Source organism: Nerophis ophidion, linkage group LG15, assembly GCF_033978795.1.
Source record: "Nerophis ophidion isolate RoL-2023_Sa linkage group LG15, RoL_Noph_v1.0, whole genome shotgun sequence".
NCBI lineage: Eukaryota > Metazoa > Chordata > Actinopteri > Syngnathiformes > Syngnathidae > Nerophis > Nerophis ophidion.
The window spans coordinates 24,462,481-24,477,787 of record NC_084625.1 but is presented as its reverse complement, the minus strand read 5'-3'; the positions used below and the strand labels follow the sequence as shown (position 1 = coordinate 24,477,787).

General features: G+C 38.6%; 1 protein-coding gene across 5 annotated transcripts in view; it reads right to left on the bottom strand.

Annotated features, from left to right (window-relative positions):
- dcaf11 (ddb1 and cul4 associated factor 11) overlaps positions 1-14,862 on the bottom strand; it is a 31,957-nt gene extending 17,095 nt beyond the window's left edge. The window contains exons 1-9 of one of the 5 annotated variants that reach the window (XM_061921895.1): positions 14,646-14,862; positions 11,814-11,983; positions 10,516-10,735; positions 10,290-10,417; positions 10,100-10,218; positions 9,913-9,977; positions 1,986-2,086; positions 1,592-1,738; positions 195-249 (exon numbers count right to left, since the gene is read on the bottom strand). In XM_061921895.1, the coding sequence (XP_061777879.1) occupies positions 195-249; positions 1,592-1,738; positions 1,986-2,086; positions 9,913-9,977; positions 10,100-10,218; positions 10,290-10,417; positions 10,516-10,721 (821 nt within the window). In that variant the 5' untranslated portion in view covers positions 10,722-10,735; positions 11,814-11,983; positions 14,646-14,862. The remainder of the gene's footprint in view (positions 1-194; positions 250-1,591; positions 1,739-1,985; positions 2,087-9,912; positions 9,978-10,099; positions 10,219-10,289; positions 10,418-10,515; positions 10,736-11,813; positions 11,984-14,645) is intronic. The other 4 variants (XM_061921893.1, XM_061921894.1, XM_061921892.1 and 1 more) reach the window with 4 other exon arrangements.
- Between the last annotated feature and the right edge of the window lie 445 nt (positions 14,863-15,307).

The window sequence follows — 15,307 nt, the reverse complement described above, 5'->3', positions numbered from 1 at the left end:
TTTACAGGCTTTACAGGTACCACACACGCACGCACACACATAGAGATAGAAGGAATGTAGAGAAAGAGATAACAGGATTGGACATTATCATTCATCCAGATGGTAATGGAGGGGAGAGTGGGGAGTCTGCATGGCAGGAATGATAAATTACCTGCATTGTAAAGGTATAAGTCACTATAAGGGGAAACACTAACTTGAGGTCCAATGCAGTGTGGTTTTCACTGTCCCCGTCGATACTGCACATATGAACTGCAGGGAAGACACACACACACACACACACACACACACACACACACACACACACACACACACACACACACACACACACACACACACACACACACACACACACACACAGGCACACACACACACGCAGGCACAAACGCAGGCACACACACACACACACACACACACAACAATTAACAGGAGTATTGTGGTATTTTAAATCATGATTGGCAATCTTAATTTAATTCAAAACAATGGTGATGTTTCTTCAACAGCCCACAGTACCTCTGCGGACCCCCGAGGGGTTATGAAATGTTTTGTTAATTTGATTTTTTTTTTTATACTCCTGCAATTTATCTGCAAATGTAAAGGTCTTTAAACACAAACTAAAACTGATCCAACACACTTTAGTAAATAGATAAATGGAGGCAGAAGACGTCTTTTGAGGAGCTCTCTTAAAGTATAGCACCGATTTATTTACCTGTCCTTCCAACAGGGAGGACCCGCCGCCCCTATCGCTGCTGCGCAAATCACAGTCACTGTCAGATTCCCGGTGATTGGCCAGGGGCCAATTCTCACCTAACAGCTAGTTTACATTTAATTAAATGTATTTATTTAAAAGGAGACTGCACACATTAATGAACAATTCTATAAATGTGTCAGTGGTAGCAATAAAGCTAATTTTCAACTATAGTCCCTGGGCAAGGTATAACATTCCAACAATTATTAGCAATAAAATATATATATATATATATATATATATATATATATATATATATATAATCTTAAATATTATATATATATATATATATATATAATTTTAAATATATATATAATCTTAAATATTATATTAATAATAAACATAATCACAGCAATAAAATTAATACATTACATAAGTAGAAATGTTTTAAGTGTTTGGAGTGAAAAAATGCATTGTTTAGTAACACAACATGAAAACAAGCAGAACCTCAGAAACAGCAGAATACAAGGTACCATAACGACCAGTTTAATTTAAAACTAAATTTTAAACAATGGGAATCCAGCTCCGTTTCGTCATAGGTTTGAGAAACGTTGAAGACCCTGCTCAATGGTGTTTGTTTCCACAAATGCGGAAGGCATGAGGCCCTTAAAAACAGTAAATGTGTCAGGGAGCAGATTAATGTGCTGCCATTAAGTAACTGGGCGAATGTGACATTAGACAAAGACAATGGAATGTGTCACCAATACATTTGCCAATCATGTGTCATCAGTTGGGGTTTCAATCCAAATCACAATTCAAGTGTGCATTTGCTGTACCGTTCCAACATGCATTTGGATTTACTATTAAACACGCACAGCTGTCGTGGAATGAGTAAAATTTCCTTACTGTAGTCCGACCAGCTGGAGTACAGCACGTGCTGCGCATCTGGAGTGAAGCAAACGTCCAGCACGCTCCAGCCGACGTCTCGGGCCTTCACAGTTTGCCTTAGTAGAAAACGTCCTCTGCTCGTATCGTACAAGCGGATGTTCTGATCTGAAGCGAGAAATAGGGAACAGTTATAGATAGATAGATAGTACTTTATTGATTCTATATATATATGTATACTGTGTTACACTGCGATATTAAGAAAGATTTTAAATATCCATGTCAGTTTTTTGGCACTCTCAATTGTACACAGAACCCCTGCAGGCTGTAGTAACCATTTATTTCAATTTCATTTAAACCCAGTAATCTTTAAGCTTGTTGTTTTTTTAAACAAGTTGGATCTTGGGTTATTTACCCTGGCAGGCGGATAGAAACATGTTGCCATTCTCGCTGTAGACGCCACAGAAGGCTTTCTGCTGATACGTATGCTTGTGAGAGACGTAGTTTGGCAGGAAACTAGGATGGGAACACAAGAGAGAAGAGAATTTAATGAAACACAAACTTAATTTGATGAAAAGCAAGTACTGTGGATCTTCTGAACTTGAAAAACTAAATTTAAGAAACAATTAAGTCTAGAACATGATCTTTCATAGGACGAAAAACAGTAGAGTCCAATGTTAGACCCTAGAGGTTAGAGAATATTGTAAAAATCAAAAACTCCATAGACAGAACAATTACTACAGGATTTGTTATCAGTCGTCCCTCACCACATAGGGCTTTAAATGTTATGGCTTCTCCACATTTTAGATTTTTTGGGATAGTTTTAAAAGCATTTTCTACAATTTCTTGGGTCCTAGACTAAATGTTGTCAAAAATACAATAGGATAATATATATATATATATATATATATATATATATATATATATATATATATATATATATATATATATATATATATATATATCCATCCATATTCAATCGCTTGTCTTGTTCGGGGTCGCGGGGGGTGCTGAGCATAGGTGACCACACCAATCAGAGCGCACTGTTCAGTATCTGGCTCAGCCTCAGGAAACTTTACTATATTGGAATTAAAAACGTGCAAATGTGACAAAAATATGTTATTTCATGTCTAGAGGGCTCTCATAATGTTGATAATTGTAATTAGAAGGTCGATAGCAGTTGTTTTTGGTTTCGCTATAAAAACATTTGATTTATGTAATGATTCCAAATTGGCAAAAATCCATTTAGCGATAACCGACTGTAATCCAAAGCTAGGTTAAGTACAGGTAAAACAAAATAATTTAATATTGGGCGAAAATCCACTCATGTCAGCAATTTAATTTCAAATGTAAACCTGATATATGTGATATAAATTCATCACATGCAATGGGAGATATGTCAAGAATTTATTATAATTTTGATAATCATTGCTTACAGTTTTTTAAAACCCCACATTTTCTGAGATTTTTTAATTTGAGGTTTTCATAAAATCTAAACCATAATCATCAAATCTATATCAAAAGAAAGCTTACAGAATTTTCTGTTGCATGTAATGAGCTTATGCCATATATTAGTTTCACCTACAATACACAAACATTTGCACTATATTAATTTTTTTAGTAAATGTGCCATATGTAATAATTTCATGTCAAGTCATCAATAAATTGCCCTGACATGTCAAAATGCATTACTAAACCATGTTCTTTTTGAATACCTCTGTAACTGAAATGTTGTTGTTTTTATTTCAATACCCCGCCCTCCATTGTTTGATCAATTAGGAAGTTTGTGAGTGTGTCACATACAGGTTGCCAGTCAAGCACCGCCACTTTCGTCGAGCTTCTGCCATTGGTAAAGTTACTAAACATGTCAGTCCTTAGAAAATCTAAAAGGCGTCTTTACGATCATAAACCTACTCATGACAGAGCCAGGAACAAAACGAGGATTTGTATCAGGGATGCCTTTGAAAGATGGAGACGATTGAAGGCGGAGAATATTTTTTCATCTGACGCCAAACTTGCTAATTTCCTCCTTGATAGGTAAGTCAGGCATTTACGTTTTGTTATTATTTGTAATAAATGGAAATTGACATTTCGTATGTAAACTATATTGTCCAATAGTCTATGACCTTGTCTAACAAAGCTAGTATGTTCGTGCAACGAATGCTTAGGAACGAAGCACCATCACACTAGTGTCGACATATCGACATATAGACTAACGGGGTAAATATATGCCCGTTAGCTTGTATGTCGATGTGTCACCCAACAGATAGGGCAAAATATATTTCCGACAAATAAAACCTACGTGACAATCAATCAATCAATCAATCAAAGTTTACTTATACAGCCCTAAATCACAAGTGTCTCAAAGGGCTGCACAAGCCACAACGACATCCTCGGCTCACATCCCACATCAGGGCAAGAAAAAACTCAGTATCAGTGCATATTTCGTTTTCTATGTGCCGGTACACTGAGGAAATGCTTTCCAACATTAGCACGGCTAATTGCGGTTTCAAACACATATGGGGTGGTATTTGCTTGGCACAATATAATGCATTACATGTAATGATTTTCTACTTTGTGTATTGACATGGGAGTAGGCAAACGATTTATGCATAACGTGGGTTGGATGATAGAATTGCACTCTGCACTGAAAGATGCTGATATGCGTACATGGAAGAGAATGCAGTGCGTTAGGTTGGATGCAACATGGAGTTATGCTGAACAAAATTTGGCAGTAATTTTAGTGTTGGCCTCGGCCTGCCATTAAAGTTGGTTCTATGTGCTATGTATATACATAAATATATACAAGATGGATGGATATAATTATCTATATAATTATTTCGATGGTGGTCCGTGCGGTCAAACTAGACATTTTAGCTGGGTAATGCCAACAATCTGTCCCGACTCTTGCCGAAAATATTGCGGCGTAACTTAACAAATACATTTGGCTAATCAACACCAGTAAAATGTAGCATAATTATTCAGTAAACCATCTTGCAAAAAGCATAAACAAGAGAAACCTACAGCGTAGGACTCGTCGATTGCCATTTGAAGTTCCTTGGAGTAGGATTCAGCTGTGTAGCTGGCAACCTCAGTCATGGAAAATGGGAGGAGACTACAGAATTTTGACCGTGATTGCAGTACCATTTCTGGCCACATTATTACCACATGGCACCTATAAACCTGTATATTTAACTACATGTCATATTTTGACCTACACTTAGGGGATGATGTTCATTAAGAAATTATCGATGTTGATGCCATTGTCAAATGCTCTTGTCGAACCGATTCCTTATCGAATCTCTTAACGAATCCGGATAGGTTGTTGTGTGTGCACTGAGTTCCAAAAGCCGTAGATGTTGTGTGACTGGGCCAGCACGCTGTTTATATGGAGGAAAGGCAGACGTGACTGAGGACAGCATGCGGACTATAAAGGGTGAAGGTTTCAGGTGAGCGAGGACGCTAAAGGCACGCCCGAGTTAGCATATAGTGCTGCTATGTGCGTTGTAAATCGTTGTAAATTTAAAAAAATTCCCACAAACACATAACTAACATGGATGAGGTGCCGCTCACTTTCAACAAGCCCACTGTGGAGAAGAAGGGGACCAGCACAGTAGCGAATCGATACGCACAACGGGGCAAGAGAAGTCGGCTTTTACTGTTGTGCCAGCTTGCTATGCTAATGGACAGAAACTGCAACCTATGGTGATTTTCAAGGGGAAGACGCAGCCGAAAGAAAAGTTTCCATCTGGAGTCATCATTAAGACATGACGAAGGACCTCCAACCGCTAGACATGGGTGTAAACAGGACGTTCAAAGTGAAATTGTGAGCGATGGATGACAGACAAACACAGCTTCACGAAAACCGGGAGGCAGCGTCAGGTGAGTTACGCCACAATTTGTGAATGGATCGTGGATGCTTGAGCTAACGTGTCTGCTTGCACTGTTGTTTGAGCTTTCGCAAAAGCTGGCATCTTTTCGGAGGAGTCCCACGGCAACGAGACTGACTTTGAAAATGAAGAGAAGAAATCTGGCGTGTTTGATGGAGAACGTGCCCAGCTGTTCATTTCGGACACAGAATATGACGACTTTGAAGGATTTGTGGATGAGGATTGATAAAAAAAAATAATGTGAGTACATTGATAAATACCTAAATAAAGTACAACCGAAGTCAGCTTTGCTCCAGATGCCTTTTTAAAATAGCATCCAAGCATGCTAGCATATGTTTTAAGATAGCGTATGTTTTAAGATATCGTATGTTTAACCATGCCTGCACCCAAAAATACTCTGCGCCTTGTTTATGCGTTAAATACAGAAAGAGCCCCCGTTACTGACACGGTGCCTTTTAATAAGGTGCGCCTTATAGTCGCGAAAATACGGCATAGTGGTTTCGATGATGGGAACTGGTTCTCAAAAAGGGATTCGAATCCATGGAATTGGTTCTTTTCTTCTCAAAGCATCGGGAGAACCGGTTTTCAAACATCATCCCTACATACACTTCATCAATTTTAGCATGAAATTCAGTAAAAATAACCTGTAGGATATCAAACAAAATGGTCACTGCATACTTCATTTTTTTGTAATTATCTCTGGAAAAATGTGGGCAACCCTGCCTTTGATGAAAGCAATAACTGTCCCTGGTGTGTTTTTGCTTTTGTTCAATTGTACTGACATTACTAATGGGGGGAAATTAATTTACCATTAAAAACACTCCTTTGTCTACAACAATGAACTAGCTAGCAGCAAGTTCAACCTAGTTTATTATGAACAATTACTATATATACCTGAATGTAAGACTACACTAAATACGAGACAACCCCTCTTTGTCAAGATCTGTTTTTGTCTGGAAAACACAGGTCTTGCATGATTGGTTTGCATGGCCCCAGATAAGAGATGTGACGTTGACAAAGGAGTCAAGTCTTTTGAACGGCTCTTTCAAGTCAACAACACGAACCAATTTGCATTTGTAAGCCGTTCGTTGGCTAGCTGTTTTATATGCAAATTGGTTACCAATGCTACTTTTATATATGTGCCACTGGCATGGCTGGAGTTAAACTGACTAAAAAGTTCACAAGACGAGCCAGTCAAAAGAAATGTCGAAAATTTGGATGTAATTTTCTGTGGCTTTTTGTTTTGCTATGGATCGCCAGGCGCGTGTGACCGCCTGTGAGTTCTTTGAGACGGTGGAGGCACAAATCAGCACTCACGGGTAGTCGGGAACACTGCAGTGCCTAGTTTTGTTGTAAACACACCAGGCAGGGTAGTAGAGTTTCATTCTCACATTTATATATAATATTTGTCCTATATTTTTAAATTGCCATTGTGTGAAAAAAAATTCAGTAAAGTTGAATTGCATGGAAGTTAGCTGTGTAATTTTTATTGTGCCACATAATTACTTGGGTGAGAGAAATTCTAAATAATGATCTCACTGTCAAAGGATAAGATACCATCTTATAGAACAGGGGTCGGCAACCCAAAATGTTGAAAGAGCCATATTGGACCAAAAATACAAAACCAAATCTGTCTGGAGCCGCAAAAAATTAAAAGCCATATTACAGATAGTGTGTCATGAGATATAAATTGAATTATGAGGACACAAAGGAAACTAAATGAGCTCAAATATAGCTACAAATGAGGCATAGTAATGCAATATGTACATATAGCTAGCCTAAATAGCATGTTAGCATCGATTAGCTCACAGTCATGCAGTGACCAAATATGTCTGATTAGCACACTCCACATAAGTCTATAACATCAACAAAACTCAACTTTGTGCATTCATGGCGCGCAACGTTATAAGTTTGGTGGACAAAATGAGACAGAAAAAGAAGTGGCATAAATCACGTCTGAGAAAGTCGGAGAAAGTTATGCATGTAAACAAACTAGGGTGAGTTCAAGGAGCGCCAAAATTAGTAGGACAAAACGGCGCTTGTCAAATACTCGAATCAGTGAAGCATGTTTAGTATAAACAGTGTGCTTTATAGCAATTAGGGAGGCTTGTGTCATGTTTGTCCTCCTACAGAAACCAAATTAAAACAAAAAATGTGTTTTTTTCCCCTCATCATATATTTTTGAAAAAGCTCCAGAGAGCCACTGGCGCGGCGCTAAAGAGCCGCATGCGGCTCCGGAGCCGCGGGTTGCCGACCCCTGTTATAGAATGTCTACAATGAAAACACCATCCATCCATCCATTTTCTACTGCTTATTCCCTTTAGGGGTGCCAGGGGGCGCTGGTGCCTATCTCAGCTACAATCGGGCGGAAGGCGGAGTACACCCTGGACAAGTCGTCACCTCATTCACAGGGCCCAATGAAAACACAACACAGATAAAATCAAACTTACAATTTCACTATATTTCCGACAAAAAATGTACCCATTTCAAATGTTTAGATTCAAATCTTATCTTATAACTGCTACCAGTGATTACTTATTAATAAAAACTAGGGCTGTCAAGTGATTCATTTTGGTAATCATAAAAATCACACTCAGAACTATGAATAACCATGATTAATCACAGGTTATTACTTGCTTGCATATTTAAAATTTGATTAAGAAAATACCCCAATATTTGGACACAAATACAATAAATTTCTCAGAATGTAATCCAGCGATGTTTTACTTAACTGCAAGTCATTAAATTGCTCCAAACTTGGAGACATATAGCAAACAAGGTACAAATCCTAAACACACCCATGAACAACTTCCAATAGTGCACCATTTACATCTGCATTTACTATTATTTAAAAAAAGAAAAAGACACATCATAGACTATTTGCATCATTTAGATGCATTAAAAGTAAGTTGAGTCATTTAACTAACTTAAATAGATTGTATTATACACCCTCCCAGTTGTTTAAAATAAGTGCAGTAGATAGTAAGTTATGTTATGTATAAAGTCAGGCAGCTGAAGGAACTCATATCAATTTACTTTAGGAAAATCTGAAAATAAGAATATTGGTCTGTTGCGAAAATTGCATTGGTTGTATATCGTAAGCCACCATTAGGTCACGTGAGGAGTCTGCAACACGAGAGTTGCTAATGTTAGCCAAATTAGCTCATGTGTGTTGAACTGGAGACGACTGTTATAAAGGAGTCGTGTATGAAACAAGCTCAGCTTCCTCATTAATATTACATGGTGTCACTATTAAAGATTACACGCCTACAGTGACCAAAGAATGGCAAAGCTTGGATCCAGAACTGTTTAATTTTGCCGTATTGAGGCAGCTCTTTTCACTCTTTAAGACTTTACAAAAAAAAATATTGTATCCAGTTTAAAATCTGCAGCCGAAGAATAGAAACACACAGACAGATGTGGCAATTTATCGATGACGGCAAAGTTATTGAGTTAATTTTCATTAACAATTTAGTTGATTGACTTACTATTATTGGCTCAGTTCTACAATTTTATAAACATTTTTAATGCCCCCGCACATCAATTTCAATGTTTTTTAATGCAATTTAAGGCATACATTTTCGCTTAATGACTTTTAATGCAGGGCTTCACAGTGGAAGAGGGGTTAGTGTGTCTGCCTCCTGCCTCACAATACGGAGGTCCTGAGTAGTCCTGGGTTCAATCCCGGGCTCGGGATCTTTCTGTGTGGAGTTTGCATGTCCTCCCCATGAATGCGTGGGTTCCCTCCGGGTACTCCGGCTTCCTCCCACTTCCAAAGACATGCACCTGGGGATAGGTTGATTGGCAACACTAAATTGGCCCTAGTGTGTGAATGTGAGTGTGAATGTTGTCTGTCTATCTGTGTTTCTGTCTTCCGCCCGATTGTAGCTGAGATAGGGACCAGCGACCCCAAAGGGAATAAGCGGTACAAAATGGATGGATAGATGGATGGACTTTTAATGCTTTTTAATGCCGCGCGTCAACATGTGCGCCAATGATGAGAAAGTTTGTCGCTGCAATGCCAACAAATGTTTGTTTTATCTAAAGTTCCATCAGAGTTTGTTTTGAAGTGAAATTGGCCGGCTCTCATCACTCATGTTTGCATTGTGCAACAATAGGCGCCAATTTCCGAGTTTACATGCGATCATTTTTTCTATTAATCATATGCAATAGCGTGTTAACATTGACAGCTCTAATAAAACATGTAACTTCTCGAAAAAATTCTAAAAAAGAACCATGACTCAGGTTTTTGGAACAGCTCAGACAAATCCGTCTACTGTTGAAGAGCCATAAATCCCATCTCTACTACAGATCCAACATCTTATATTCGCGTGAATATGGTTATATGAGAACCTGAAAAAACTGAAGGCCAAACAATCTCCTGGAAGTGAAAATAATCCTAAAAAAGGTTCACTGTATTTGAAAGGGAAATCTGTTTAGGATATCACTTACTGCGTGCGGATGCGACTGCACTCTCCATGGGAAAAACTTGAACCTCTACATCTTCCTTGCTCCCTCTAACGGAAACAAACACAACATTCACCACCAATTTCATATTTATACGGCTGCAAAAATCTTTGGTATTTCAGGGATTTTGATCAGTGATGTCAACATGACAAACTCTTGATTCATGTCTCACCTCTCTTAGCATGTGAGTGAAACTCATTTTGCCTCTCAGGAGACTAGAAGCCGTGGCCAGCATGATCTGGGTTCGTATCTCACTGCGGTCCACTTCATTCGTGTCAGGCTGGTTGTCCACTGACAAAACAAACGGTCAGAACTCTCAACAATCAAGCCCGTTGTGTGGTATCAGTCACCACAAGTTATACCTGGTGGATTGTAGCGGTCACCCAGCCGACCCTCCCAGGCTTCATCGCTGTCCTCGTCTGAGTCTGCGTATGACTGGACCAGCTGTAGCCCGGTGGCTCCGCTGCCATGGACCAGTCTGACCTGGCCCCTGCACACACAAAAACAGATGATTTAAACATGCATTGGTTACAGAAAACTACTGGTGAGATATATGTGACCATCTGTATGGAAAGCTATGAAATGTACCTCCTCAGTAAGTAAGCCAGCACTTCAGCTAAGTCAAGATCCTCCTCTGGTGTTGATTGCCTGTCCCCCTGCTGCCTGTCAGCCGTCCTGTGGCCTTGGTTGCTGTTGCTGCTTTGGTTCGGTTCTGCTGATTCTAACTCATCAACTGGGTTGCCACTGGAAGAGCCCCTTCCACCAGACATCCCAGAACTAGACTGAGAGCCCATAGACTGAAGAGGGCCTGGTCGGTAGACGGACATAGGATGAACACAGCATATAAGAATTCACTGGTAATAAAAAAAAATGCTACGTCACCAAAATGGTTTGATACATAAATAACCAGAGTGGGTATTGATAAAGAAAGCTAAGGATTAGTTGGCCAAGAGTCAAAAGTCCCTGATGAGACTGACAGAAGCGCTGCTTTTAAAATACTAGTAAAGTGATCATTTTGCTGAGATTTCTAATACGGCAGTTAAAAATTGTCTATATGACAGGAACGGTGCGGTTTTTCTACTGTAAAATCGCTTGTCAAAGAAAGATGACCATTGAACCATGTCGTTTTTTGCACCACAATACTGCAGTGCCAACAAAGTTGATGTCTCTCTTTTTTGCATCTTAGCTTTTGTTTTTGCATCACTATTGCTGGTTTTCTGTGACGTGACTTTTTCCCCGAAGTGAAAAACAGGTGGTCAACCAAGTCAAGATTGTTGTTATGCAGCAAGCAGCGCAAGGGGTCTAGATCTTACTGCAAATCCAGATACGAGCAAAAAATCTTACTATGCAATGGAATAGTAGTATGATATAGTAGTGATATACTTTAACAAAAAAATATTTTGTGATAAAGGATGATCTGTCAGTGGCATTTCCAGACATGTTGAACAATCTTGTGCTCCTGACATAATTTTGCACAACAAAACAGATGAATACTTGGATAAGCATGGAGAAATACAACTTCTTTGAGTGTGGCTGGGTCAAGGAAATTGTTAAGACCATTTGTTGTTTTTGGTTGGGTAAAGTTGAATTCATGATTTAACTTTGTGTCTACCGCCATGTTTGTTGTTGCTGTTTAAGAGTATGTTTTCCCCGTTTTTTTAAATCAAACTATACCTCTAAATGTCAACATAATGTAAGCTTCATTTATTGATTGCTACCTTTGGGAAAAAGGTTAATAATACTTAGGTTTTTCTCACATTTTTTTCCTTTATTTAGACTTGTCGAGTTGGTACTTTTTGAAACACACGTAGCAAAATGTTTTTTAAAAAATACAAATAATATCAAGATAATATTTAAATGGGAAACACTAAACGTTGGAAGTATACCTTTGATGCAGTGAAGACTGCAAACTTGTGCATTCTTTGACTATGCTCCCTTGGACTGGAGTGTGTCCAACTTTTTTGTCGTCGTTTTGTAAAATCTTGATCTCTTCCACCTTTCTTGATTACCTCTCGAGGAACTCTGAACTTTTGGTGATTTGAACAGATTCCTAGAGCTGAAGACAATGCAAACTTAGGACATATTTTTTTCTGGAAAAGGCTAAAGGCTGCCAATTACCCATTGAGAACTGACGCTGGCTTGACCACCACACATTTAATGAGCGCGACGTGAGCCGGCTGTGGCGTAATTTAAAATCAAGCAATATAGTGAGACCATTCTCGTCAAGGCATGCCCCCTCCCGTAGAGCAGAGGTTCTCAACCTTTTTTTTCGTGATGTACCCCCTGTGAACATTTTTTTAATTCAAGTACCCCCTAATCAGAGCAAAGCATTTTTGGTTGAAAAAAAGAGATAAAGAAGTAAAATACAGCACTATGTCATCAGTTTCTGATATATTAATTTGTATAACAATGCAAAATATTGCTCATTCGTAGTGGTCTTTCTTGAACTATTTGGAAAAAAAGTTATAAAAATAACTAAAAACTTGTTGAAAAATAAACAAGTGATTCAATTATAAATAAAGATTTCCACACATAGAAGCAATCATCAACTTAAAGTGCCCTCTTTGGGGATTGTAATAGAGATCTATCTGGATTCATGAACTTAATTCTGAACATTTCTTCACAAAAAAAGAAATCTTTAACATCATTATTTAGGGAACTTGTCCACAAAAAATCTAGCTGTCAACACTGAATATTGCATTGTTGCATTTCTTTTCACAGTTTATAAACTTACATTCAGATTTTGTTGAAGTATTATTCAATAAATATATTTATAAAGGATTTTTGAATTGTTGCTATTTTTAGAATATTTAAAAAAAATCTCACGTACCCCTTGGTATACTTTCAAGTACCCCCATTTGAGAACCACTGCTGTAGAAGACACTTTGGTCGTAGCACCTAGCGTAGGTAATTAGTTTTACATTAATTTCAGCAAAATCGGAATTATTAACAATAAATGTAGTATTTAAATAATAATTGAAAAAAAAACATTTAGGCTTTTCTAAATATTTTTAGCAATATGTGAGACATTAAATAACATCCACGTAGTATATTATACACTCGTTTAATCCAATATAGTAATGCTTACCATGAATTGATTAACGTGGAGCCCGACTTAATGGCCTACTGAAACCCAATACTAGCCACCACGCAGTCTGATAGTTTATATATCAATGATGAAATATTAACATTGCAACACATGCCAATACGGCCTTTTTAGTTTACTAAATTGCTATTTTAAATTTCCCGGGAGTTTTTTCTTGAAAACGTCGCGTAATGATGACGTGTACGCTTGACGTCAAAGACTGTTAGGAAATAAGAGCGCTACGCAAACACACAGCTAAACTTCATCTGCTTTAACCGCATAATTACACAGTATTTTGGAGATCTGTGTTGCTGAATCGTTTGCAATTTGTTCAATTAATATTGCAGAAGTCAAAGTACAAAGATGGAGTTGGGAAGCTTTAGCCTTTAGCCACACAAACACACAGTGATTCCTTGTTTAAAATTCATGGAGGTGAAACTTTACTATGGATCACAGCGAACATGGATCCCGACCGAATGTCAACCGGCAGGTTTCGGTGAGAAAATGGTGGTAAAAAGTCGCTTCTTACCGGAGATCAGCTGAACTTGCCCCGTCCATAAAGCTGCCGTCGACTTCCCTGAGACACTGTGCGTCAACACACCCGTGGAAAAATCCTCCGGCTATCAGGTACTGTTAAACTCACTAAAACACTAGCAACACAATGGAAAGATAAGGGATTTCCCAGAATTATCCTAGTAAATGTGTCTAAAAACATCTGAATCTGTCCCAATGCAATTTTTTTTAACTTGTTTTTCATTTTTATTTTTTCTAGTCCGTCGCTATCAAGATATCCTCAAACACAAATCTTTCAGGCTCGCTCAAATTAATGGGGAAATTGTTGTTTTCTCGGTCCGAATAGCTGTTTTTGTTGGAGGCTCCCATTAGAAACAATGAAGATGTGAGGAGCCATCAACATGTGACGTCATCGTCTGCGACTTCCGGTAGAGGCAGGGCTTTTCTGTTAGCAAGCAAAAGTTGTGAACTTTATCGTGGATGTTCTCTACTAAATCCTTTCAGCAAAAATAGGGCAATATCGCGAAATGATCAAGTATGACACTGTTGACACACATAATGGACCTGCTATCCCGTTTAAATAAGAAAATCTCATTTCAGTAGGCCTTTAAACAAGTTGAAAAACTTATTCGGGTGTTACCATTTAGTGGTCAATTGTACGGTATATGTACTGAACTGTGCAATCTACTAATAAAAGTTTAAATCAATCAGTCAATCTATCTGTGGCTGAGCCAATCAATGGCCGTGATACAGAACACCACACTGAAAAAAGTTAAACTGCACGTCAAACGATTCTTAGTTCTACCCAAGGTCCGATCAGAACTTGTGGGTCGGTCTCATGTTATCCACCGGCCGGATTTGGGCCGCAAGCCGCTCGTTGAATATACCTGAGCTAGCTGAAAAATAATACAATCGGTCTCCAATATCCCAGCTTTTTTATACAGAAAGCAATGTATTTATGTCCCAACGATTGTACTCAAACACACAATGTAAGGCATACGAGCTAAAACTTCATATCGTGTATGTGCTCTTTACTCCAACAATGATGACATATCATTTTGAAGACGGGAAGCTACATGATTTGGGGTGAGCTAGCCACAAAGCTAACGACTTGACGTACACTTTACCGTTTGGTTGTCAAACGGTCTTCTTGGCACCTCTCTGTGGCTGGAAGCCCCGTCGTGTTGCTTCGATTGTGTACGACATAAAACGTTGTGTGGTCAGTCAAAAAGAAGACAAAATCCGAGTGTCGGCTGTTGCTGAACACAGTGTTTCATGGGTCGGCCAATCCGTAATTCGCCATGTTGTTTACAAAAGTCTGAAAAAACCCTGCGCGTGCCCACACCTCCCTTACCCTTTTTTGTGTCACGTGACTGGCGACGCGGTGGTACTTTCTTGTCGAAAACAGTTGCACGCAATTGAACAACTTTTCAATATATGAATTCACAGTAAATTGTATTTTTGGCACTTTCACAAAAAAAAAAATACCATGTAGACATTTCCCTCTACATGTTTACAGGGTGTTCAAAAGGTATGGCACTTCCCTGGGGTCGCTTCATACCGCTCTAATATGGCGGACTCAGCCGTCAAACGTTCGGGGATGAAGTAACGCAGGGGTTCTCAAATGGGGGTACGCGTACCCCTGGGGGTACTTGAAGGTATGCCAAGGGGTACGTGAGATTTTTTTTTTTTATATTCTATAAATAGCAACAATTCAAATATCCTTTATAAATATATTTATTGAATAATACTTCAACAAAATATGGATAGATAGATAGATAG